General features: G+C 38.6%; 2 protein-coding genes across 2 annotated transcripts in view; one reads left to right on the top strand and one right to left on the bottom strand.

Annotated features, from left to right (window-relative positions):
- Positions 1-3,186: 3,186 nt before the first annotated feature.
- LOC146456844 (octopamine receptor beta-2R-like) lies at positions 3,187-13,532 on the bottom strand. The gene is made up of 2 exons (XM_085092896.1): positions 13,450-13,532; positions 3,187-4,232 (listed from the first exon to the last, which is right to left on the bottom strand). Exon 2 carries the CDS (start codon positions 4,212-4,214, stop codon positions 3,273-3,275), a length of 942 nt encoding a protein of 313 aa, XP_084949022.1. The 5' UTR covers positions 4,215-4,232; positions 13,450-13,532; the 3' UTR covers positions 3,187-3,272.
- Positions 13,533-24,980: 11,448 nt separating this feature from the next.
- The window catches only part of LOC146456843 (neuronal pentraxin-2-like), an 8,001-nt gene continuing 6,591 nt past the window's right edge, over positions 24,981-26,390 (top strand). Inside the window, exon 1 of the mRNA XM_085092906.1 lies at positions 24,981-25,719. The gene's annotated coding sequence lies outside the window, so the exon portion shown is untranslated. The remainder of the gene's footprint in view (positions 25,720-26,390) is intronic.

Here is a 26,390-nt window from a genome sequence, read left to right as displayed (position 1 = left end):
CGCGATCTTTAATTCGTCACGATTGTTCAAGGGTCTTCAAGACCAAGCTGATTAGCGACCGGCTCTAAATCGGCTCTTAATCAAAACTTGAAAGGAAACGTCGCTTGTGTGCAGATTTCCTGGGAGGAAAAAAACACGTTCGCAAATGATCCTACGCAGAGAAATCTTTGGACATCTTAAAATAATTTTTTAATAACTTGTATCGATTTGTCTGTTCGAACAATAACCACGATTTCCAATCTATAATGCCTAACAAGAGCTCGTGCAGTACTTTTCCCGTTAATCAGATTATCCTGTAAATGTTCATTAATGTGAACGTGTTGTTTATCATATGCCTTGCTCGTGATATCCTAATTACTACATCTTTCTTAAAAAATACCCCAACTATAAATTTACCGTCCCTCTTTTTTGTCACCACGTAGAACAATTCAAACCTTGCTGATCCTAGCAGCAAAATCAATGTAAATGCCGCGTTTGAGGCCGAGTCCGAGAATCGAACGGGGCCTCATTGGTGGGAGGCGAGTGCCTTCACCTCTGCACCAGCCCTGTTTTCACCTATAGATATAGACCTAGTTAATGACCAAGCTCGGCATCAGTTTGATGGTGTGTCGTATTAATGTACGGAGTTCCACTGCAAACTCAGACTGATTTGGCAGAAAAACGAGAAGAAACATTTTATAGCGTTTTCGCTGTTTGACTGACAATAAGATACAAATTAATCTAGATCAAAAAAAAAATAGCCAAAGCTATCATTTCTTAGGAGGTGACAATTAACCAATAAATTTAACAGTATCAACATCCTATTAAAAAAAATTGCCCCATCCGCCATCCACCGTCTGCCATCCGCCATCCGCCGTCCGCATCCGCCCGTCCGTATCCTCGTTTTACAGAGTCTCTATTCCTACTAGGGAATTTTTCTAAGGGAGCATTAATTAACGAATCATCAAATGAATGGAACTTGAATATTACAAATGTGAACTATTTTAGGGGAGGTGGGGGGGGGGGGGGAGCGCTTGACTCACTACCTATGTTGTACATTTCGCAGTAGTTATATAATGTAAAACATATAAAAAAGGCAACAACAACAATAACAATATTTTAACAGGAAAGCTGGTGATATACAGAGAGTTCATGGTCTAAAATATAATTAATTACCAAAACTTACTAAATTAACAAGAGGTTAAATACTACTAGAAATAGAATTAGAAAGCTTGTATACTTAAAAAAAAATCAAAAATTTCCAAATAAAATGAGATATAGTATTTGAGGTTCTCATTTCTCCGATCTAAACAACATTAACAACAATGAAAAAAGCGTGACTCTGTTGCTTTAATCATCAGGGACGGACCCTCAATATCTGCTCCACTGGCAGGACACGCATTGGTTTTAAAGAACAAAAGCCAGAGAAAATGACCAAACCAAAGGGTGTGGCCAGAGGTACTTGTTAAATGTTCACGTCTGATCACCTGTAAAGTATTGAAGTGTCCCCAAGTAGCGTACATTCTAGTACGCTAGACGCTACGATACATTAATAAAGTTTTCATTCGTTCATTCATCCATTCATTCATTCATTCATTCATTCATTCATTCATTCATTCATTCATTCATTCATTCATTCATTCATTCATTCATTCATTCTGAGAAGTGGCACCAGGTCTTCAGATCTCAAACCTTTATAACGAAAATGCCTTCCTAAGACTACATGCAAACATAAAATGAAAGCTTTAACGTCCTGCGAAAAGTTTATCCTTCAAATCTATGTGCACTTTCTACAGCTGATTGCGTCCTGATACACACTCCGCTCCACACAGTTGCCGAATCAAACAGATGAATTAAGTCCAGGAAAAGTTTGGTAACACAGTTTAATTTGGTCCGCAAAAACATCGTGAAGGTTACACCAAACCTTTATCACTACGTTGCAATTACGTGCCGCAAAGACTCGTACACGATCAGTGTCAGTCTAAGGCGAAGTGTCGAACATTATATATATCATTTTGAAGATTTTAAATTGTAAAACATCTGAAATCAAAATTTCTTGCATAAAAAAAACTGACCACAAGACCATTATTGGAAATTGACAGAGGATTATAAAAATTAATTTCACGCTCAACCATTTTAATTTACTCTTCCTCAACATTCTGTAGCTAGTAGATGTTAACCCCGTTTCAGGCATTTGTGATGACAGTTTTGAAAACAAAGTAAAAAGGGTTCAAAGTTTTAAGTATAATTTATGTAAGCCATTTTTGGGGTTTGAGCTTATATATTGGTCTGAAAAACGAGTGAGAGCTTGTATAAAATAATTTCCTCTAAAACAGTAATTAATTCTTTATGTATAGACAACCTGTACAGATACGAGACATTTCGTTAACTAAAGGAAACGTTCTGTTTTGACATTGCCTCTGCCAACTGGGCAAGGCATTGTTCCTCCTTCCTTTCCTTAAAATGCAATGTTATTTTAAGCTCAAAAAGTTGTCAGCTTTGTATCGAATTAAGTAAGTAACGTAGCTAGCGAGCTAGTTATGTAGGTAACGACAGGTAGGTAGGTTGCAAAGAAGGTACGCCGGCAAATAGATCTGTCGGCCGGTCTTTGGGTACGTAGGTATTTAAGTGGGATTGCCACAAGTATATTTGTTTGACTGTCAATTCTCTAGGAGAGTAAGAGTCCACTGATCGGGAGGAGGGGGAGGGGGGTCACGCTTTGAGCTAATTGGAACCTTTGAAATTTTAAACCATTACTTTGATTGTTCCCTCGGCAGGTTTCTTTAAAGTTCTTATAACTTTAAGCTCTTTCTCAATCCCACATTCTTAAGTTTATGATAACAGCCAAATGAGGAGCTGTCAAAGCGCTCCCTTGATTGCTAGAGCTCATTTGACTGTGTATTCAAACAAAATTAAGTGTTACAGCTTCATTTATCACTTCCCACAGACTGGATCATGACCCAAACATTGTGGCACACACATCAAAGCTTTCCGTCGTTATTATTATTATTATTATTATTATTATTATTATTATTATTATTATTATTATTGTTATTATTATTATTATTATTATTATTATTATTATTACTATTATTATTAGTATTATTATTATTGTTATTATTATTATTATTATTATTATTATTATTATTATTACTATTATTATTATTATTATTATTATTATTATTATTATATGTTTTGGAGAGTTGCAGTGGCCTCAAAGTACAGTCACAGTACAACGAAAGTGTTAGTCGTGAACCAATGCTAGCTTTGTGCAACGAAAAACAAAAAAAACTTTAAAGGCTTGTAGTTTGCAATTGTTGACAGTCAGTGGAATTTTCTGGTGTATCTCGGACAATGCTCACCAAAGAAATAACAGATACCTCACCGCTCGCCGATAAACCAACCTGATGACCTTGGCAAGGGCATTTACAAGCAGAGAGCATTCGGAGAAGAGAATTTCTAAAGTCAACATTTCTAACAGGATAAATTACGATGTTAACAACTGAGTTTCCATACTGCAGTAGTTTGATGAGTAATATTATAAGAGGGGGAACGTTACGACACGAAATACAAAGATTGAAGACCAAAAGTAAAATTTGAAATGGAAGCCACATAACAAGAAGTGCTCCCGTTATTAACCCTACAGTCTTTGCTAGCTTTAAATCTCTTGCTTCTTGAACTTGACGAGGCATCAGCCGAGATCTTTCCTTCATCCAAAGAACCGAGTAAGCTATAGAGGTCAACACAATAGGCGTTGACAAACAAATAAACAAAAGGATTATAAACGAGGCAGGTTGGATGATGACGTACTGCAAAACAATTTCCGCTGTAGCCATAGTGGACGCGATTGTCCATGGTGCTGCTATAGCGACAACATAGGCACGGGTGTTTAGTGCTCGGTGACGAAAAGGCCAACCAACAGCGTACATTCGCTCAAGTGAAATAACAGCAAGTGTGAAGATGGAGGTAAAACCAGTGAACATATCAGCCCAGTTTGTAATAGCAGGCAACACATGGCTGTTATAATATCCGTACCGAATTGTCACGTGGAGTGGAACTGACAGTAAACCAACCAAAAGATCTGCTACAGCCAAACTTATAAAGAGAAAGTGATGGCGTTTATGAAGTCTTAGCCACAGAAAGATTACTATGGTAACTATGTTTCCGGCAACGGCAATAACTGCAACCAATCCAAAGGACAAAGTCCAGATGATATTCCACTGGTTAAAATCCATTAGCAGTTGCTTACCTCCCTGAAAAGATTGTAAAGAGATATAGGTACATGCAATTTTGTGAGGGATTTTTTATTTCTACTTGAAACATATAATATTCCATTTTATTTCGTCAAGTACTATAGTACTAGTCTGATCCCTATTCAGTCTGGAAAAGGGCCGGGAGGGGAGAAAGTGAAGTAAGGAGAGGGGAAAAATCCCTGCGTTGGCTTTGAACATTAAAAGAACATGCAAGTGTAACTTGTTTTATTATTCCACTATTATGTCATTTCACCAAATAAGGTCAAGAGAGCGCGCAAAATATGAGACGTAATACACTGCAGTGTACCGGTTTGACCGGTTTACAAAAGAGCGAATACGGACGGAAAAGGCAGGAAAAGGAGCAACAATGGCCGGACTGGACGAACCCAACTTTGACTTGTTTGGGTCCTTTGGACTTGAATTTTTAGAAGAAGAACTCTTAACAGAAACAGACTATTTAACTGAACAAACAGAAACTACTGAAACAGGTGGTGTTGCTACAATTACTGAGCAAACAGAACAAACAGATAGCGGACAACTGAACGACGAAAACATTGACAATTTAATTGCTGAGAACAGAAACAAAAACACAACTAAAAAGACGCAAAGTGACCTTCAGTAATGTGTTTTACAGATGGGCAAAAACTGTCAACGAAACAAGAACTATTGAAAACATACCAGAACAAGAACTGGACAAAGTTTTGGCTCACTTTTTTTTTAAACGTACGTATTAAAGACGAACGGGGACAAATAGACCGGACAAATATGAACCTGATACGTTGACGTCTTTGTTACGAAGTTTCGACCGCTTCTTAATAAAGAAAGAAAAACAATACGGTATACTCACAGACAGACAGTTCACGAAGGTCACAGAAGCTCTATGTTCAAAGCGAAAACAGCTTCGCCGTACCGGCCGGCAAAGGGCAAAAGCCAAACAAAGCTCTAGGACTGAGCGAAAATCAGATTCAGAAGCTGTGGGACGAGAAACAATTAGGATACCACACACCACAAAGCCTTTTACGTACAGTCTGGTTTAACAACACCCTGTTCTTTGGTTGGAGAGCTCGTGACGAACATCACCGAGTAAAGTTTGGAGACTTCCAAATAAAATGCGAAGACGGCCCCAAGGAAGAGATTATGTCGAATGGATAACTGAGCGTGGAAGCAAGACTCGTACTGGACAACACGAATTTGTCCCTGACCGCACGTTCAACCCCAAAATGTACGTAACTGGCGGATCACATTGTCCTGTGAGCATCTTTAAAGAATATCTGGCAAGACGACCGCCTGAAATGGCTGCTGCAGATTCCCCATTTTATCTGGCGTCCCTTGTTAAGCCATCATCCAATATCTGGTTCAAGAAACAGCCTCTGGGAAAAAATTCGCTCGGTTCATTTATGAAATCCATGAGCGAAGCCGCCGGGTGGACAGGCAGGCACACCAACCATTCGGTCTGTAGGACGATGATTTCAACGCTCAGAAAGGAAAATGTGGAGCCTTTAAACATCATTGCACTTGCTGGACAAAGAAACCTTAAGTCTTTAGACAGCTATTCCAGTACGTCCACAGAGCAGCAGAAGGACATGTCCTTGAAACTCAACAGCTTCATCGAGGTATGTGATGCACGTGAGAAATCTGTCGCTGAATACTGACGCCAAGAGCTGATCAACAGCGAGATGAAAGTGAAGGCAAACATTTGTTCACTAGAGCTGTCTTTAATAACTGCCAGTTTACCTTTACCACCGCCGATGTGCTGGCTCCGCTGCCGTCCATGCCACAGTTCCACAGAAGAAATTCAAGAGAATCTTGCCCGTTGTAGATGGTGATGATGAACTATAAAGAACTTTTGTTGTTCTGATTTATCGGAACTGGATTTGTCACTATAAGTTGACAACATTTCCCTGATTTTGAGACTTTCTTGAATATTTTGGAATTACAATTGTAAAACGTGGCTTTCAATGGAAGAATAGTTTTTGAAACGATGCAAGCTCGAAAACAAGTTTTTAGCATGCCAATCACTTGTCATTTATCTTTTCATTTTATCCAATCAAATTAAAGACATTTAACTGGCTTTCTGTGTTGGTTACGTCATTCGTACGCGCCATATACCGATGGACAGATAATGCCGGGTGTATTTTAAAACTGTTACCAAAACAGAAAAGCCAAAATAACAAATCTTTTTGTAGTGGAATAATAAATCTCTTATTCGATGGTTTTACATAATACACGCGGACATTTTGCTCATCGCTCGAATTTTTCCTCGCCCCTTCGGGGCTCGAAAAATACTACGCAACTCGCAAAATATCCGCGCGTATTATATGTAAAACCATCAAATAAGATATATAAATTTGCGGATTACCAAAGCGTTCCAGGAGCTCGTGCAAAGGTGTCCGTACGTTCTAGGTCGAGGTGAAATTTGGAAGTGTTGGTTTTTGAGGAGGGAGAAAAAACAGGAACTCGTATCCGAAGATAAATTCAACACAAATGTGGCTTCGACTCCGGAAAGGGAACCCAGTCCACATTAGTTGGAGACTATAGTCCTCTCAATACTGCGTCACCACTGCGGCATCCCTGCAACCCCCATCCACATTTTGGAATACTTAAGCGAACACCACAAAACTGCAAAGTGGACCGGTTTTCTGACCGTGTGACTTTCTAATAAACTTTAGCTGGAAATAAATTGGTGGTTTTCAGATAAACATTAAATGTACCTTGGCCATGGACACATTTTTTTCGTAAACACAGTAGTCTAGAGTAAACTCAAATTTTTGTTGTTGCCAAGCAACAAGGTTGAAACTAATTTCTTACACTCCAGGCACTAATAATTTGCCATTTAAGAGCGGCTTTCCACAAATATCGACCAAGTGGTGGCACAAGTCAAAAAATCGATTTCGTTCATATTTTGCTAATAGGTAGTCCCTAGTAAGAAACAAAGTGAGCTGTAGTTAGCTTTTAAAATACCGCTTCCTTTCGCGTAAATATGCGAAAAACGATTTTGTCTCAGTTGAACCTTTCGGCGGAATGGAATTTTCCTTAACTTTCGACGGCTCGCGTATCAATCCGCAGACTGTTAATAAGGCCGTCGATTGAACCTGGAACATGTTACATTCCGGCATCCCGGAACAGGAAAAAAAATTAATAAAAATAAAGGAAAAATGAAAAAAAAGTGTGTATATTTATATAAAATGAAATTATATTGTATCCGAAAAAAATTCATATAAGAAAAAAAGTACGGAGGAGGTGGGACGGTAGTATAAATGGGGTATGTACTTCAATGGTATGTACTTCATGTATCCCTTATTATAATAGGGGATATATGAAGTACCTACGATAAATGGGGTGTTGTAACTGACCACACTGAATGAAGGCGCAAGTACTTTCCCGCCATTTGCACCACGTGCTTATTGTCTGCTACGCCAGAAATGGATCAGTTCCGGCTCGGCTGACCAAAAACTCAATTTCCTGATGTTCGGAGTGGAACTAACAGTCGTTCGCGCAGTCTTTTCACCAAAACCCTCCTGCGCTTCCCTTGTCTTCGCCTAGGGCCTCACGTTCCGTATTTGTACTCCTTTGTTGGTCGTTCGGGAGCTTGGACCCGTTTCTCAAACGAAAGCCACGAAAACTTCTCTGCCCTTCCATGCTATTTTCAATACATTTTATCTTAAAAAGGCAAACAGGCCTAACAAGCGTAGACAACAGCTTAGTAAAAGCAAACAATCTGCAAGGAACCGCACAACGAAAATGCTGCAAGTATACGCAGGATCTGTGAAAGATCTAATCAGCCAAAAATATAAATGATTCAAATTTCTGCCGGTGAGGGTAAAAGACGGAATGAGTTTGCGGAATGGTATGTGGCATGGCGTGCGGAATGGCATAATTATGCGAAATACGATTTACGCGGGGAATAAATTAACTGAAGAGCGCATCCTGTTTTCGCGCCAATTTCATAAGAGCAGCAGCTTTTTTGATGCTGCGGACTCTAACTAAATATTAACAACAATTTGGGCGGTCGGATGGACAGAATTGACGTCATATCCAAACCAAAATTTCTCGCATTCACGGGTTACCAAATTCTCTTAGCTATGGGGCTCCGCTGCGCGCGCCTGCGGCGCGTGCGAGAGCTCCGTTATTAAGGGTCTCTGTAAAACGCAGACCGGATGGCGGCGGATGGCGGATGGCGGATGGCGGATGGCGGATGGCGGATGGCGGATGGCGGATGATAAAATGAGGATAATAAAATGCGGATGGAAAAATGCGGATAATAAAATGCAGATGACAAAAAAATTATAATAATAAATAAATTGATTGATTAATCAATTAATCACAAATTTCCCACATTTTTTCTTTATGTATCGTCGGATCCGAAAAAAAGAAAGCACTTTCATCGAAGAAGAAGTACTTTTTGATCGGGATCCATACTTTTCAACTTAACATCACCACTACAGTCCTTTTTTCCCCCATCTTTATTAGTAACTAACATTTAACAAAGAAAACTACACTACTACCACTACAGTACTTGATCGACACACCACCCTACCCTAAATAGTTGTCGATTTTGCACCGAGCGTTTGTACGTGCACGGCACCTGTAGAAAGGTTTGTTAGCGTGTGTAATAGCTCGAGTGAATGAACCGTGCACCTGGATTAACCGATATCTGAGTTGTCGGAAAGCTACGCGGATTTGGGCCAGCCAACTTTTGTTTGGAAGAGGTGAGTTAAGTTAATGAATTGATTAAACTCAATCGATCTTCAACCTTTTTTTAAAGTCAGGCAATTTTTGTTAACCTTTTTTGTGTTCACTGTACATGTATGGTGAAAATGGTGGTCCAGCCCACGATGGTAGGGATTATTTATGGCTTTTGCGTTTTACAGTCAACCCAGGTCACGCGTGAACGATATTTTTGAAATTTGAACGGAGTTTTGAAATTTACATGTCATTTTACAGTCGAACCAGGTCAAGCGTACCCCCCTAGATTCTATTAATGAATCTATTATTTGAAAATTGAACCCGTTAGTCGTTTCAAGTATTCAAATCAAAATTAGATTTCTGATTGGATTATACGAACAATACATGAAACCAGAAAACCAGAAAGCCCGCGGGAAAAATCCTCTTAATATATTCAGAGCGGCAATTTCTTGACTTATATAACAATGGATTTTCCAAAAAGCAGATTTTTCTTGATTTACAGCAGTCAACGCGTACTGTCAGAAAAAAAATTCGCCATTTTAAACCGGGTGTCGCGTAAGTTTAAACTCACTAATGATCACTAAATGGACATTTTACGTTTGTACATTTGCGTTTTTTCCGTTAGTTATTCAAAAACAAAAATGAAAAAGGACTGGAAGCGTTTTATCATAATAAACGGTTCTCTTTTTGAGGTATATGCAAATTAATTTGGCGAAAAGTATGCGAACTCACAGTGAAAGATGTTCATTTCAGTTGACCTTCGACAATGGCAGCACATGTGTTGCGCTATTCGTCGCGGTATAATGGACAGTCTGGTGAAATAATAATACATACCAAACTTTTTCATGCTACAAGGTGGGTAATGCTAGCTATACATGAAAGATAAATTGGAATTTTTCAACCCGACTCATTTGCAAGCGCTTGACTTTGTACTCTTGCCATGACCAAATTTGCATAACGAATTATATGAATGTGTCAACAACACGCAGGAACAGTTTTAACGAACGAGCTGTTTCAATTATGTACTGTAGTTTGAATTTTACAGGCTATTGCTTTTACTGTTAGCGCGGATCTATGTTATACGAATTTTAATTTGAACATCGATCCGCGCTAACAATGAATAAATGAATGCATTCTTTGAAACGACTAATCGGTTCAATTTTCAAATAATCGATCCATTAATAGAGTCTAGGGGGGTACGCTTGACCTGGTTCGACTGTAATTAAATATTTCAAGAATAACAATTGTTTCCCAAGTATTTTGAATCTTTTTTTCAGTTAATGCGTCTTTTTCGGAACGATTTCCAGAGAAATGTCCAACATTCCATTCACACGTCGGACATTACAAAGAGAAATTCGAATGTTCATTTCATTCTTGGAAAAACTTTTCACGCGTGACCTGGGTTGAGTGTAATGCATGTTACAAAATTGCGATAGTAGCATTTTAGTTGTAGCTCTGACCAATGTCTTCCGGCTTCTGTCGAGGTAAATCTTATTATCATTGTTTTACACGGCCACTGAAGGCTTAGCTTACCCCTAGACCCGCACGTAGACAGTATATCGTAAGCAAAATAACTTACTTGATTTGCCGGTTAGTTCATTTTTAAACTACATCAAATCTTAACTAATCAAACATTGATTTGTGTTATGAGCTAAAGGTTCTTGTATTGCTTGAAAAGCGAGCGAGATATTTCCGTTAAATCGATTTTAAGCGGCGTAAAAACAGCTTTCAGATGTACCCTCGCCTCAAGTCAAGCAAAGCGGTTAGAAAAATTTGTTCCGGCTATTTCCTAGTGCAACTTCATAACATATAACAAACGGTCAAGCCATAGCGTAAGTCTTTCGGCATGAATCAGTACTTAATTTTCACGTAATTTTTACATAATTTTCTAAAAGAAATTGGGCGTAAAAAATTGTTTATTTATTTATTTATTTATTATTTTAATTTTTTTTGTCATCCGCATTTTATTATCCGCATTTTGTCATCCGCATTTTATCATCCGCCATCCGCCATCCGCCGCCATCCGGTCTGCGTTTTACAGAGACCCCGTTATTAATGAACTTAAAATCAATGAAATTAATTTGTTGAATCGCCAATCTTCAAAATTCTGAGATATATGTGGCCAACTGATCTTACAACTTTTCTGTTTTTCATCCTTTTTGTTGTCGCTTGCTTTCCGTCACGCAACATGTTCATTGAGGAGCTTGAATGTTTAAATTTCAACAGTTTCAACAGCTTTCCTTTCCAGCTTCAAAGATTGATTTACCAGGGTATATAGATATAAATATAAATATAAATATAAATAGACGGCAACTGTAGAGGACTAAAAGTACGTGACGGTCAATTACCTTACAACAGGAAACGGAAACGGGTCTATTGACCGGTTGATCAAAGATTCGGAATAATTAAATTTGCATTTGTAATTGTCGTGCGAACATGGCAGTTTGTTTCAAGTTTCCATCTCTCGCTAATTAAAAAGCAAAGACCTCCAACAAAATTTCCTGAATTCGAATGGACAGAAGTACGAATAGAAGAAGAGCTCGGATGTGGATCGTTTGGTTCTGTTTAACTAGTAAGGTATGAAAAAGAAGACCGAAATATGATTGTAAAGAAAATGAAAGGCGAGTCGGCCGAAGCAAAACACGATTTCAGAAGGAAGCCGGGACCGAAACACAGTAAAGGATCACAGAAATGTTGCCGAATTCTTAAGATTCCGTCGGACCCGTACGCCAAATTAAAATGGAGTATTCGTGTTTTGACTCTAGTCCTTTTGATTATGAAATTCGAAAATTTCAACTAATTACATTACTAGCAAGTTGTAGATCAGGTTGTCGTAAATCAGAATTTCAATCAAGAAGTATTTGAGCGATGAAGTGCTGTTTTATTTGACAAACACGCTAATTTTCAAATTTTGCTTAACAGCCGTGCCAGTTTTATAGGATGAGATCCCATATGGGATTTAAGAGCGGCTGCCTGAGATATCGAGAACTTGCGGTCAAAACTAAAATTTCGGATTTCCTCATATTTTGTCAGAAGAATCCCTTTAGAGAACTATTTACGAAAAAAACAATAAAACTTTCCAAAGATTTTTCGTTTTCGAGAATTCTGGCATTATGTAAAAAACCGTGATCGCGTCGCAGCCGGCGTTAAATTTTGGCAAGATTTGGTGCATTTTCAAGTCGCTCGGGAAGGAAGACGGCCTAGCGTATTAAAACGATCTTTTGAAGTTAAGTTAGAGGGTGTTTACATGATACCAGCATGACTTTCATTCCGGTGCGAGTTCACTCCAGTTCCCTCTTCTGGCTCTGTATTCGTTTACATGATATCAGCACAAAATCTCATAATGAAGCAAGTCATACCGGTGCGAGTTCACCCCGGTAACTGTACCGGAGCGAGATTTTCATTCCGGTACGAAAACTCATTCCGATGTCGTGTAAACGCGGTACGGCTGTTGGCTCCGGCATGAAATCACTCTCCTGGGAGTCTGGAACGGGTAGCGCATGCGCAGTCTTCGATATCCAATCCAATATGGCGTCACCTGGGCGTCACAATCACGTCGGTCGAAATGAAGTGTCCATTCATGTAAACACGGTATGAAATCAAAATGTCCTACCGGTATTAAACTCGCACCGGGGCGAGTTTTCACATGTATTTACATGCTTTTTTCGAAGATTCCTATTTTCAGTATTTTCGTTAACACTGGAAATTGTGGAAACTTTGCGGACAAATATCGTGTCCTGGTACATCGAAATTTGTAGCAAGTATTATACTTTAGGAAAGCTCTATACAAAAAATCCAGCTTGAGTAATTTAAAATCCAAGCGTTGACGGAAGTTAACACGTTGGGATTTTTTTTTTTTTTTTTCAAAAATGGCAGTGGTCACGCAAGGACAAGTTAATACGTTTAAAATAAATTCATTGTTTATGTTTCATTTCTGGTGGAATAAAAGTAAGTTGTTATTCGGAAATAAAATCTCATGTGGTGATGGGTTTATCCCTATAAAAATTAATTTCATTCCTAGTAGGTGAACACCGATCGCAAACGAAAAAAGGAAACGTTCAGGTGTTATGTCACGCTTTCCTCGGTACGCCAGCGTCAACAATGCGAAGGATACGAAACAAAATCAATAAATATTTCATATCAAAGTGTATCTGAAAACCCCCATGATAATGATAGTGTTTTATTAAATTACTAATCGACTTGCGTGAAAAACGCCTTTGGTTCAGAAAAGTTGCAGTTTTTATAAATCCTAGGTCCAGCTAGGTTTGTCAAAGATGCATCAAGTCATCCTCACTGTCAATAAAAGGTCGTGACAGGCACTACATTGAGCTGGACAAGCGAAGACGAGAATTCTAAAAGCTGAAGAACAAGGTATCTGTGTTCTCAATTTGCAGGTCCTTGACTATATATCATAAACAGAACTAGTATCAGAGCCGGTAGAGAAAATCATGCTTTCACTTTAGTGCAAGGCTGGCCATAATATTATCGTCAACAGCTACACGGCTATAATATATTTTGAATGAGCACTTACCGTTCCAATGCTTGTAAAATAGGCAAGTCCACCCTTCTCAGTCCGATCTGGATAGAAGAGCACCAGTAAATAAGCAAGGTTGTTTGCATATCATGGCCATCACTGTGTACATCGCTATTTTAAATTTGCTATTTATAAACAATGACGCAAAATGGTTATAAATAGCAATGTGCGTTCTTGGTTTGGAGTGGTTTGCTCGATACTAGAAACTGATATTTCTTATTCCGCGATGTCATATTTTGCAGTTTCTATATATTTTCGGTTGCATTTATGGGTCCGTGCTCATTTTCGTCCTTGATAGACGACGAATCCGGTTGCGGTCAAAGCTCATACTATTACAGCAGATCTGGGTTTCTTTGGGCGAATGCCAAAAAGATATCTCCAGTCATCCAGGTCCCAACGCCAGGAAGGTGTTTGCTGACCACAAAACTGTCAGTGAGATGTAATTAATCCTCGCGCGCGCATGTTAGTAAAGTTATCGATCATCTGATGCTGTTGATTGAACATATGAAGTTAAGTTTACTGACTTTACATTGATGGAATACAAACAGCGGTGATATTTCTGATCAAGCTACGAAGACCCAAGAACGAAAGTCTTTACATTGATAGAGTTTGATATTCTGAAAGGATGAGTCGAATAACAATCTGACCATCTGCCCGCGCCGTCGAGATGTCTACAGTCTTCGTTGGCGGCAACCTCCCCGAATCCCCTCAAAACGACTGCGTGGGAGGCTACGGCCAACGAAGACCGTAGACATCTAGTTTAGACGACTAGTTTAGTCGGAAGGGGTCGAGAGGGAGAAAATCTGCGTGACCAGAATTCTGCAAGCGTTGCTCGTCCTCGCGCTCGCAAAAACCAGATATGCCTGGATAAGCCCTAAAATCATCATCATCATTATCATAATCATCACCATCGCCATTATCGTCATCATCATCATCATCATCATCATCATCATCATCATCATCATTGTCATCATCATCATCATCATCGGTGAATCGAATAAAGGCCTTAGAGGTACGGCACGTTGCTTTGCTATTTTCGCGAGCATGAGAAACCTGCAGTTACTATTAAATGACATCTGTAGTACGGAAATACTTCGGATTATTGTTGAATACCTTTTACGTGCAAGGGTATGTGTGTACTGAGGGAGATTCAAAATTCTTTCAAATTAAATTAGCCACAGCGATAGAATGATTGCTGAGACCATTGCGGTTTTTGAAGTAATATATCAAACACGAGAAGGTGTTTTTCATCAGATATCCAAACACTGAGAAGTAGGTTGAAAAAACGAGGCGCAGCCGAGTTTTTTTAAACGACTTCGAGGTGTTTGGATATCTGATGAAACACACTTTCGAGTGTTTGATATGGCTTCTCAAATGATCAATAATTCTTGGAGAAATTCAAGGCTAAATCTTTCAAAATTTTATGGTAATTAGGAACACAAATCAAAACCACGGTTAGAGTAGTGATTTTCTTTGTTTTCTCTTGATGAATAATTAATGAGTTTGAGAGTATTATGTTCTCTTTATTTGTTTAAGTTTTATGAGTCACCTTTCCTTCTAAGACCAGAGTATTGTGTCTCTATACCATATGGTACCCTCCTCTTGGATAAAACAATAGTTCCCCCGCTTCCTCTTCTCCCCGCATTAACTACGTTCATTGTCCTCGTTTTTAAATGCCATGTTCACTCAAGATTGTTTGAGGGCCGGTTGTTGAACTCCTGCGAAAAAGATGAAAATACCGCAACGTTTGTTTGATGGAAGTTTCGTCTTCAGTGAGCAATATCACGTGTAGATGAAACCTTCTACTCGAAAATATGCCAAAGCGCCGGGCAAAATGGAATTTTATCTCATATCAGCGGTATCGAAGCGGCAGGTAAATCAGTGAATGACATTTGCAGACTGCAGTCTGCAGACTGCAGACCGCAGACCGCAGACCGCAGACTTCAGACTGCAGACTGTTAATTGTATGATAATACACATTGAAACATTTTACACGTGCCGTCCCGCGTGGTCTCTTAGGCGAAGAATACGTAGCAAAATAAAAAGGTCTTGTCACCATTTTTCCGTGAAACCGGTCTTACTAATATTACTAGAAATACGTGACTCGCAAAACCTCGCGAAGCTGGGGCTGGGTGGAAAGCCCTCTTTTAATACTCGTATTGTAGCATCAAACGAGGAGATTAAAAGGCGCATAAGATGTTTTTTTTTATGAGCATGGTGTTTTCGTAGTTCCACGGGCTAGTTTGCGGTTGAAAATCTATTTGTGACGCGACGTAATGTACAACGGGCGTGCAGCGCTGCCGTGTTCGATGAATTTATTTCCCACGGAAAATTATTTACCGCGGCCACAAAACGTGTAATTTCTTTAATGCAATCTTTCACAAAAAAAGATTTCTAAAAGAAAGGGAAAAGATTCTGGAGAGATAGTTCTGTATCCAGTGAATATTGATAAACATTGCAGTTGAAATTTGATCATGCACGCATATTTTTTTCGATGTATGCAAATTTTGCTCCAGACGACGCCAGACAGTCTGACGTCATTGTGCGGACACCTTCAAAGATATAAACATATACACATATATATATATATAAATATATTTTTCACTCGATAGCTCCGCTCGGGCCGGCTCGGCCCGACAAATTTATTAACGTCGCTTCGCGAGGAACAAAAAACAGTTCTGCCCTGATGTATTCTGCATCTTTCCAAGAGCACAAGTTCACACTGTGAAGTCAATCGTCGAATCGTCGATCGATCGATCTAATTCTGTGAGCAACCTTGCACAGCCGCAGTTCAGAAAAGTAACGCGCTTTACGTCATTATTTATTGACCAATCAGCGGTTTTTGCGCTCTGTCATTTCTATGGGAATTAATCGTAAGATTCATAAAACGTTGAAAATTCACGTAAACTGCCATTTAATATACATACCTCAGAAAGACATGTAAAAAAACGTCAGTACTCGGGCCGTAAGGCGGACCGAGTTAAGGTTTCGGTAGCATTATCAAATTTTGGGGTTGCGATGGGCCGAGAGATAAGACTTCGGGGCACGAGTTATTGTTCTCGGTGTCGTTTTTTGTACTCGGCTTGTACAAGTAACGTTTTCTGTCGTGTTATCAAATTCTTTAAATTCTCGGTCGCGTTCTTTGTTTTCGGGCCGTGAGGAGTGTTTACAAAATGCGACCCGACATGAACAAAACATGCGAGGCATGCGAGGCATGAACAACCCCGGGAAGCTAACCTAAGTGCTATTTAGGCTAACTGGAGTGCTCTTTAGGCTAACCGGAGTGTTTTTTAGGCTAGCCTGAGTGCCTCAAGGTTAGTTTTGTTTAACCGAAAATTTGGCAACTAAATCAGTCTATGACCTCGCGGGCCAAGATACACTGAAGACTGATAAAGATGTCTGTTGATGTCTCACGTTTACTATAGAAAAGCAATCAATGTAGAAACGGTTTCTGTCTTCAAATGAAAGGTGAATAACAAATGCTTTCCCCTGAATTTTCCGGGGGAGGGGGTACTCAACAGATGCTTGGGTAGGGAGGTGCGGCCCGGGCGTTCAAACCCTGACACAAACCCTGTTAAAGACACAATCAGTCTCCGGTTTCCCTATCCCGTTTAAGACAGAATTCAAAATTTTCAGGCCCTTTTGAAGACATTTAACCCAAAATCACACTCTGTTTAAGACTATAGAATGAAATAAGAATACACTAGTTTCTTACTGTATTTTAATGCATTGGCAATCACAATCCGTTTAAGCCATTAGGTCATGTAGGAATTCCCTTAGCATCCCACGCAGTCGTTTTTAGGGGACTCGTATTACCTCCTCCCCACAAACGCCTGCTTACCCAAGCGCCACATTCCTTTCCCATTGTTTTACTCCTCAAGCACCCTAGCCAATCACCATCGAGGCATTGTCCAATGTATCAAATCAAATTCCTGGTTACAACGGCCGCTTCCGTTTCCTGCGAGCCGCACGTCCGCACGTCCCCGTTAAGGTCACATAAGGAGTACCCCCCCCCCCCCCCGGGTCTAGATCATATCGAAAATTACGATCCGTCATTAACCCAGCGTCACATACATATTAGGACCGCACAAATGGTTTCTTTCTCTAAACGAAAGGTGAAAACGTACGGATTAAAGCCCGGGGATTATAAAAAGCATACGTATGACAAATTTCGTTTTCCCCTGTATTTCATTCTGACTGGAAGAAATGCAATTCTATCTGGTGGTTACTTATTGCCTCACTATATCTCTGTATCTATCTATTTGGTAGCCTGCGAGCAACCTCTCTTGGGGGTGGGGGGCGGGAGGGGGAAAGAGTATCCACCCCCAGGAGAGCTTGCTCGCAGGCTATCTACTTGGGGGAATTGGCGATGCTGGAGGTTATCACCTTTTAAAGATTGTAGGCTTTACGCACCACATAGTCAAATATGGCCCGAAGATAAGCTGGAAACAGCTTCTTGTTTTTAGCAAGTTTTGATGTTTTATCGATAAACTCCGGTCCTCATACTAATCATATACGTATAAATTTAACTTAGGGCCTCTTCATATGATCCCGGTTACCGGGATGGCTCGGTAAGCGGGATGAATTTTGCAGTCCGTTCATATGGGAAATTTCATCCCGGTTACCGAGATGAAAAGTGGTGACGCGGTCAATCGAGCGTAACATTTACCGAACAAGCCCGGCAAGAATTTTTCATTTTTATCGGTTCTACAAACCTCAAAAGTATTATATCTTTATCTCTACCACTAAAAGGAATTATTTTGAACTAGAACATCTCATAAATAAGTCTTAATAATCAAATATATCCGTTCTAAGACGCGAATGTTTGGTTATAGACTTCATCCCGGTAACCGGGATACCGTGTTCATATGAGAAAATTTTCGTCCCGGACTCCCGAGATCTCGGTCGCTGAAACCGAGATCTCGGTAACCGGGCTGGCCCGCCTTCTCATATGAACACATCGATTTTTTTACAAAAGAAATAGGAATAAGGCGAGATCTCGGTAAGCGGGCTAGCCCGGTCAACCGGGATCATATGAAGAGGCCCTTAGTGGGCCGCTTGTTGTGAGTCTAGGTGCCCTGTACGCAGATTACAACTGGTAAAAACAATTTACAGTCTGCAGTCTGCAGTCTGCAGTCTGCGGTCTGCAAATGTCATACACCGCAGGTAAATACAACTCCGATTACTACACTGTAGTTATAAAAACGTAAACATGGCATTAACCCTAGTTGTCGACTGTGAGGTAGAAAATGTCGCTGTTTCGTACAGCTTCATTTAAGAACTGAGAAAATTGTCACTCTTCTGTTTAGTGAAAAACGTACTTGTTGCGTGAAGTACAATAATGAAATTTGTCGATCATTCTGATAGCGTTATCGGAAAACATGCCACGGCAATCGGCCTTAACAAATTTTGCTGTGGCATTAGTTATCACTCACTCTAACTGTGAATAATTTTTTTGTATAGGAATATTCAGCAACGAAAAACTGTTTAGAGTATTACATTTTGTATTGTAGCGATAACTTTGTCATTCTCTCGGGAAAATATATTATACAAACTAAATGTATTTCAAATGTGTTAACTAGTACTTGCGTGACCACTGCGATATTTCGAAGAAAATACACAAAAAATTCCCTTATGTTAAATTTTGTTAACACTTGACTATAAATGTAATACCCAAACTAGATTTCTTACATGTTGCAGTAAAATAACAGATCGTACTTTAAGCATACTTGTTATAATTGTAAGTTTCAATGTACCAGGACAAGATTTTGCCTCGAAATATTTCCTCATTTTCAAGTGTCCACATGCGAGGAGTTCAACAGTCGGCATGTTGTTGACAGGCTGTGATCTAGAAAACGTGCCTGCTTTGCACAGCTCACAAACCCAAAAGTGATTTTAACGCCTGTAATTAGCTTTATTATTGAAACAAGTTCCTATTTAGTAAGATATATCATAAATACTTGGTTCTAGATGCACCATGTGGCAATGAAAAAATATAGGCAGTCTCAGACTGCATGTGTCTACTGCAGTTATGGTAAAGAAATGTGATATAAAAGAATTTAAGAAAAGGGAAATAAGACTGTAATGAAAACGAAGAGGGAGGAGTGGAAATAGGATAGAGATAAAAAAATGGTTGTAAAAGTATTGCACAGAATACTGGTGAGATTGAGATTAAGCTGGTATCGTTTACCACAAACATTTTGTAAGAAGAGAACTGTAACTTCATTCTAAAATAAACAATATATTATATATTCTTACAACGTGAACCACAACTTTGTACTGAAAGCAATGCAGCAAAGCTCTAATGCGTGCAAACACGCAAGTAACATTTGAAGACACTCCGTGTTTGTTCAAAGCGATCACTCGCAGTAAATTGGGGCACGTTTGCGATGAAAATTACAGAAGTTAAAGAATTCTGGTTCAAATCATCACTTAAACGATTTGTAAAAAGCAAATCAACATCGGAAAACATCATTTACCGTATTTACCGTATTGTCGCCATTGTCCTGATCCGGAAATACAATCGCTTAGATCTCGGTCAGTCGAGGATTAGCGTCGGCTTTCGATAAGATTCCATTTGGGATTCCTGTGGCATTTACACTCTTACACTCTTTCACTCTTTCACTCAACCCGATGACATAGTGTCTACGCTTCTCTAGAAGCCGTAGACACAAAAATGGTTGAGATCTGGACGAGCAGAAAGGTGACATGACACTTTGACCTTTTCAAATTTGGGGTTACATCTCACTCCCTTGTTAGACTTATTTTATTTAAGGTATATAAAAGAATACGAAACTTATTAGATCATTAGATTTAATTTTGGAACAAGAATTTTATAATTCTCCGGTAAAAATAACATACAAACAATAATTTATTGAAACATGTCATCTTGTCCTTGCGTGACCACTGGAATTTTTTGAAAAAATGTCAAAAATTCCCTATGTGTTTTATTCCATCAAAGGCTGGCTTTTGAATTACCCAAGCTGAATTTTTTATATGAATAGAGCTTTTCTTTAGCGTAACTTTCGTTGTAAATTTTGATGTCTCAAGAAAAGAATTTTGTCCGCAAAGTTTCCACAATTTCAAGTGTCAACAAAAATGCTAAAAATAGGATTCTTCGGACTTTGAAAACTGCATGTAAATAAGAATCCTCCAGCAACATCTTCATAATACCGTATTCTCAGAAGGATGCCTAACTTAACTTCAAAAGATCGTTTTAATACACTAAGCCGTCTTCCTTCCCGAGCGATTTGAAAATGCACCAAATCTCGTCAAAATTTAACGGCGGCTGCGACGCGATCACGGCATTTTACATTATCCGGAATTCTCGAAAACGAAAAATCTTTGGAAAGTTTTTTTTGTTATTTTCGTAAATAGTTTTCCAAAGGGATTCTTCTGACAAAATATGAGGAAATTCGAAATTTCAGTTTTGACCGCGAGTTCTTGATATTCTCAGGCAGCCGCTCTTAATGATACCAGCCTTATAGTATCGTTCTACAGTTAGTTTTTTGTTACTGCTAGAAAGAAAACATTTTCGTAAATAGTTCTCCAAAGGGATTCTTCTGACAAAATATGAGGAAATTCGAAATTTCAGTTTTGACCGCGAGTTCTTGATATTCTCAGTCAGCCGCTCTCAATAATACGTGCCTTTTAGTATCGTTCTACAGTTAGTTTTTTGTTACTGCTGGAAAGATAACTTTAAATAAGAAAAGATGATGGATGGTCCAGATAAAATGCACTGCAACATAAAATTTTTATTGATTTCAAATGCAGCAACATTTGGTTGTAGAAATGTTTTTATAGGACAAGATGGCGTGTTGGATCTCTTTTACTAGCTCTGAGATGTTTCTTTTAGGAATTTTGATACATTAGATTACCAGGTGAGTTGAAAAGTTCTTTGAGATACATCGTTGTTCAATCAATGTATTCAGACACTGTTTATGAAAGCGGTTTTCCTGTAAAAGCTGTACGTAAAATAATTTTGGCGACTTCTCTTAGTGTACTTTGAGCTACACTATTTTCCTGAACACCAGTTAAACGGAACAGCATATCAAACTGTATAATTCCCAATCGTGGATATGTATTTAAAAAATCAGAACGTGTTGCTTTGTTACTAATTTATGCACTAATTACTCGGATGTTATCAGGATGTAATTGAAAACGCATTTCAACCGAGCTGTGAGTAATCAAGTCTAATTTTCAACTGGACGTTTCTGGGACTGAAGGAGTGTACAGCGGTAATCCGCACAAGAATTCAAAATGGTGGACAAAGGAAGGAAAATAAATTGGTGTGGGAGCCAGTTTTCAGCACGCGCTCTTCGAACTCGACCGTCGGAGCCAGCAGGGACGGTAAGTGTAGGTGTTATTGAAGGATTTCATCCTCGGTATGTTGACTTAATAAATTTAGTTTTTCTCTGACATACATTGTAGGCTCGATCGAAATCCGATCTTCGGGGAGGTGAATATCTCAGGCTTACTCACCTCTCCGAAGATCGGATTTCTATCGAGCCTACAATGTCAGAGAAAAATTAAATTTATGAAGTCAACATACCGAGGTAATTTTCAATAACACCTACACTTACCGTCCATGCTGGCTCCGACGATCGAGTTCGAAAAGCGCGTGCTGAAAACTGGTTCCCAGACCGTTTTCTTTTCCCTCGTCCGCCATTTTGAATTATTATGCGGATTACCACTGTATACTCCTTCTGATACTCCCGTTCCCGGTTCCCCGTTCATCGTTTTCCGTTCCCCTTCCCTACTTTTAGTAAGACCCGTTTTATTTCTGTGAATATCCGGTTCGCAAGTTCTTTATCACCTCAGAAATTTCGATTGAATTGCGGGCAAAAGTTAGCGTTTTCTTCGAGGTAATTTGTTTTGTTGATTTTTTATTGATTATAAATATCCGGTTTGATATGAAATTACAATTTTTACAATAACAGAAAGGGTAAAATACGTTATACTAGTGCGTAAAATAAAGCTAAAAGACCACAATACGAAGAAACTTTCAAAAGGGAACACATAATTCACTCACAAAAAACCTGTAACTGTATCAGTAGCTTCCAGGGTCGTCAAGATGTGGATTAATTTTTCCAGTTTCTTTAGTCTGTTATTCTCCCTTGCAATATAAAGGTTAATGTTGTTTACACGCCTAGTCTTCGCAAAAAATCCTTTGAGGTAATTTAATGTCACCTAATACTTTAGCAGCGCGGGAAAATTAATTGCTTTTTGTTTTCAAAGGGACGAAAATATAGATGCCTTAAAGAGAGCAAAATGAGGCCAGCTGGACTTTCGGAAAGGCAATTCAGGTAATAAGCTGGTTCTGTTCACGGTGGAAATTTTATGTCACCTAGAACTTTAACTAAATAATCCAAACAGATATTGGAGTACACAAATATTCCTTTTAAAGGCCTGAAAACGATCTTGCGCAACAGAAAACGAAATTCAAAGTGGTCAGTCTTGCCTACTTTTGTTGGGTTCGCTGTGTAATGTTTTAAAAAATAGTTTCAAATTGGAACATGATTTTAACTTCACTTAATGAAGCTCTAATGCAACAACTTGGCGCGTTATTTCTTAGACAAAAAATTAAATTTTTTTAACAATGGTTTGTAAGCTTAATATTTCCTGTATTTCTCATTACCTATAAGCCTTTAGTTATTAATATCATATTTTGTTTTAAATTTATTCTTGTCATAAGCAAGGGTGTAGGTGCTGGTAGCACGATCGTTGCAATCTCATCTCGCATATGTTAATTTCGGGAACATGTCAATTCTTGCCTTTCCTGGAGCAGCAAGAAGTTTCAAATGCCTTGGGATCGTTCCCTCTGTGGTGTTATTTTGGGGAATACTATTTAGTGTCGAAGCATTGGGTGAGAAGAACGAGAGACGTTTCACTCAAGGAGCCATGATAACAAGGATAGACAAAAGCCTCAGCGGATACACCTTCAAAACACTGGATGCCCCAAGTCTTCTCTCATGTGGACAATATTGCCTTAAGGATTCTAGATGCGTGTCAACAAACTTCAAGCTCCCGGTGGAAGGGAAAAAACATATTTGTTCGTTAAATGATGGTGGTATTTTAGACGGGAATAATTCCTTGGTATCAGATAAAGGGGTTGTGTTTTCTCAGTATGCTAGATCACAGGTAAGCACAAAACCTAAAATAATCATTTTTTACAACATTTAATTCAAATGTTTTCAGTTTTAACATTATGTGCATACATGTGATGACACCTAAATCCCGGCAATCGCATAGACTTCTACAAACAGATAAAGTATGATCAGAGCTCATATTACACTTGGAATAAGTTTCTCCGTTATTGTTTATTTATTTTTATCTTATTTTATTATATATACATATATATTTTTTGGTTCCCTAGCCAACTGTCGATCTCGGTACGAGAGTGCAAGCAATTTTACACGAACATTTTTATACAGATGGCAATTTTGCACTGAAAATTGAAAGAAAACAAGCAAACAAACTACCTTTGTAATTTTGTTCACCGTGGTTGCCTTTAAATGCTAAGAAACACTTATTTTAAATGTACTTGACTTCAATTCAATAAATGCCATTTTTCCTGTTTCGAAAGTCTGAGTTGGTTGAGTTGTGGAAAATGATCGGATGGACAGGCAATAAGAAATTTTAGCTAGCTAATAAAGAGGTTTATACAGACATGTTATGTTCACGACGCAAGGTGTGGCAAATCTATGCACTTCAACTAATATTTTCTATAACTAGTACAAGAACTTCGAATTTTGTTTTGTTTGTATTTTTGTTGTTGTTGCTTTGTTTACTTGTTTTTTATTTTATTTTATTTTTTTGATAATTTGGGAACTGATTTGCCAGATTATTTTGAATGTTCCTTTTCCTCCTCGAAGAATTTTATACTCAGTACATTTAAGTAAGCAATTTTTCACCACAATTATAGCTGTCAATAAGTGAAGTAATTATTATTTTTTATTATTATTTTTCTTTATTTATTCCTCATTTATATCTATTCAGAAAAGTTCATTACAACCTCTGACGTACGGCGTTTAAATTAAATTTAGTTAAAATTAATTAAAATCAAGTCAAAACTGGTTTTAATGCGTGCAAAATGTAATAATGTGAAACTATTGATAATGAATATAAAGAAGTCATAATACAAGGAGCGTAATGGTTAAATTCGACCAACATGGAATATGGGAAAACCAATCACATTTTTCAAAAGAACAGGTTTGTTTGGAAAAGTTTAAAAAGACATTGTTTTAAGAGACCGACAGTATTTTTGTTAAATAAATGTAACTACATGAAACATATAATTATTTTGAACTGCGGATGAAAGATCAAATAGAAGAAAGATCCTCGCAGTTACTACGCAACTTTTGCAGTTGCGAAAAGAAAGCCTGAAAAAAAACATTTATTTTTTCAGGCTCTCTTTTCGCAACTGCAAAAGTTGCGTAGTAACTGGGAGGATCTTTCTTATATTTGAGTATTTTTGCTGTTGATAGTAAACATTTTGGACTTGACGATGTGCAAATAACCAACCAAAACTGATTTCAGTTTAAGTTTCAGTTTAACCACAACGACAAAAAATAAAAATAAACAAATGCGATATGAAGCAAGGGGACAAAACTATCACGAATACAATGAAAACAAGAGATAACGTCTGGCCTCATAGTGACTGAGGAAAATTAAACACTCATTCGAGACTGCTCGCCAAACAACAAAAAAGCAAAAAGCAAGAACAAAGGGACTGAAGTATTACTACAGCTCCTTTCCTGGATGGGATGCTATCATGCTAGATCATGCCGGCTAATCCTTCACAGGAGACCCAGCAGGAAGTGACTAGGAGTATTACTTTGCTATTTGTCCATCATAGTGTGTTGCTTGTCGCGCCCATGTGCTCACCGACCGCTCTTTCCTAATGTGTCAGTTTCTCCGACGTAGTTTTTCTCATGATAATCAAACTCAACTTGATGCCATATATAACTCCCGTAGCATTCAGTAACATTAATGCTTTATTTTTTCTTGGGTAATTGCATGGTTCAGGGGAGACCTTAAGAGCATGAAGTACCTATTGACACACGCTGTTATCTTCTTAAATGTTTAGGCCAGGTGTTCCGATAGGTCGAGGATATACGGTATCTTTCCTTTTTTTGAGTCCTGGATCTTAGTGCTTCTCAAAGCCATTAGCCGGCAATGGATGAATGTTACTTTGCTTAAATCATTTCTTTCATTTTGTTTTGTAGGACTTTGGTAACCAGGACAAAAAGAGCGAGCGCAGCAAGGGTATGTTTAACACTCTACCAATAGTGTACTTGCCCTTTTCAGTTGTTAATTTTGCTGTCAAATATTTTTGGCATCGCCCTCGTTTGAAGTCTTAAGAGCGGCTTGCTGTAAATCAGGCGCGAATCCAGGGGAGGTGAAATGGGTGAATTTTCACCCCCCCCCCCCCCCTTTTTCTTAGCGCCCCTTCTTTTTTTTTTTTTTCCTTATCCCTCAAATATTGAAATAATATTTGATTTCTCTGATTTCTCTGATTGAGGTGGGGAATGTGCATAAGCGATAACTGGTTCTACCAATCAATTTATTCATTTTGAGCCTGTTTAAATGCGATTGACAGACCTGCACGACTCCCGCTGTGTGCCCATTGTGTTGATAAAAGCCTTTATAGTTTTGCTTTACAAGCATGTCTTTAAGCGATTTCCCTTTTCTATAAGAGATAAAGGGAGGTTCCTTGTATATCTCTCTTAGTAGCGGCTGGTTTTGTATTAAATGCCATTTGTCCATTAGAATATTTTTCAAATATGGCAGTGATGGTTGAAATTGTGTCACGAAGGGTAGAATTTTCTTGTGCACTTTCTGTTTTTGTGTAAGAGCGTTCTTCCTATCTGCAAAATTAACTTCGGAGAGGATTTTGTCCACCAGGTTACCAGGCGTGTTTTAAAGTTTTCAATGTT

The sequence above is a fragment of the Pavona decussata genome, unplaced genomic scaffold, assembly GCF_977016875.1.
Source record: "Pavona decussata unplaced genomic scaffold, jaPavDecu1.1 SCAFFOLD_254, whole genome shotgun sequence".
Classification (NCBI taxonomy): domain Eukaryota; kingdom Metazoa; phylum Cnidaria; class Anthozoa; order Scleractinia; family Agariciidae; genus Pavona; species Pavona decussata.
Note: the sequence above shows the minus strand (reverse complement) of the source record. Positions and strands in the feature narration are given on the sequence as shown.

What these genes read in the sequence shown, in the direction of transcription:
- LOC146456844 (XM_085092896.1), bottom strand. Translation starts at nt 4,214, where the DNA reads ATGGATTTTAACCAGTGGAATATCATCTGGACTTTGTCCTTTGGATTG.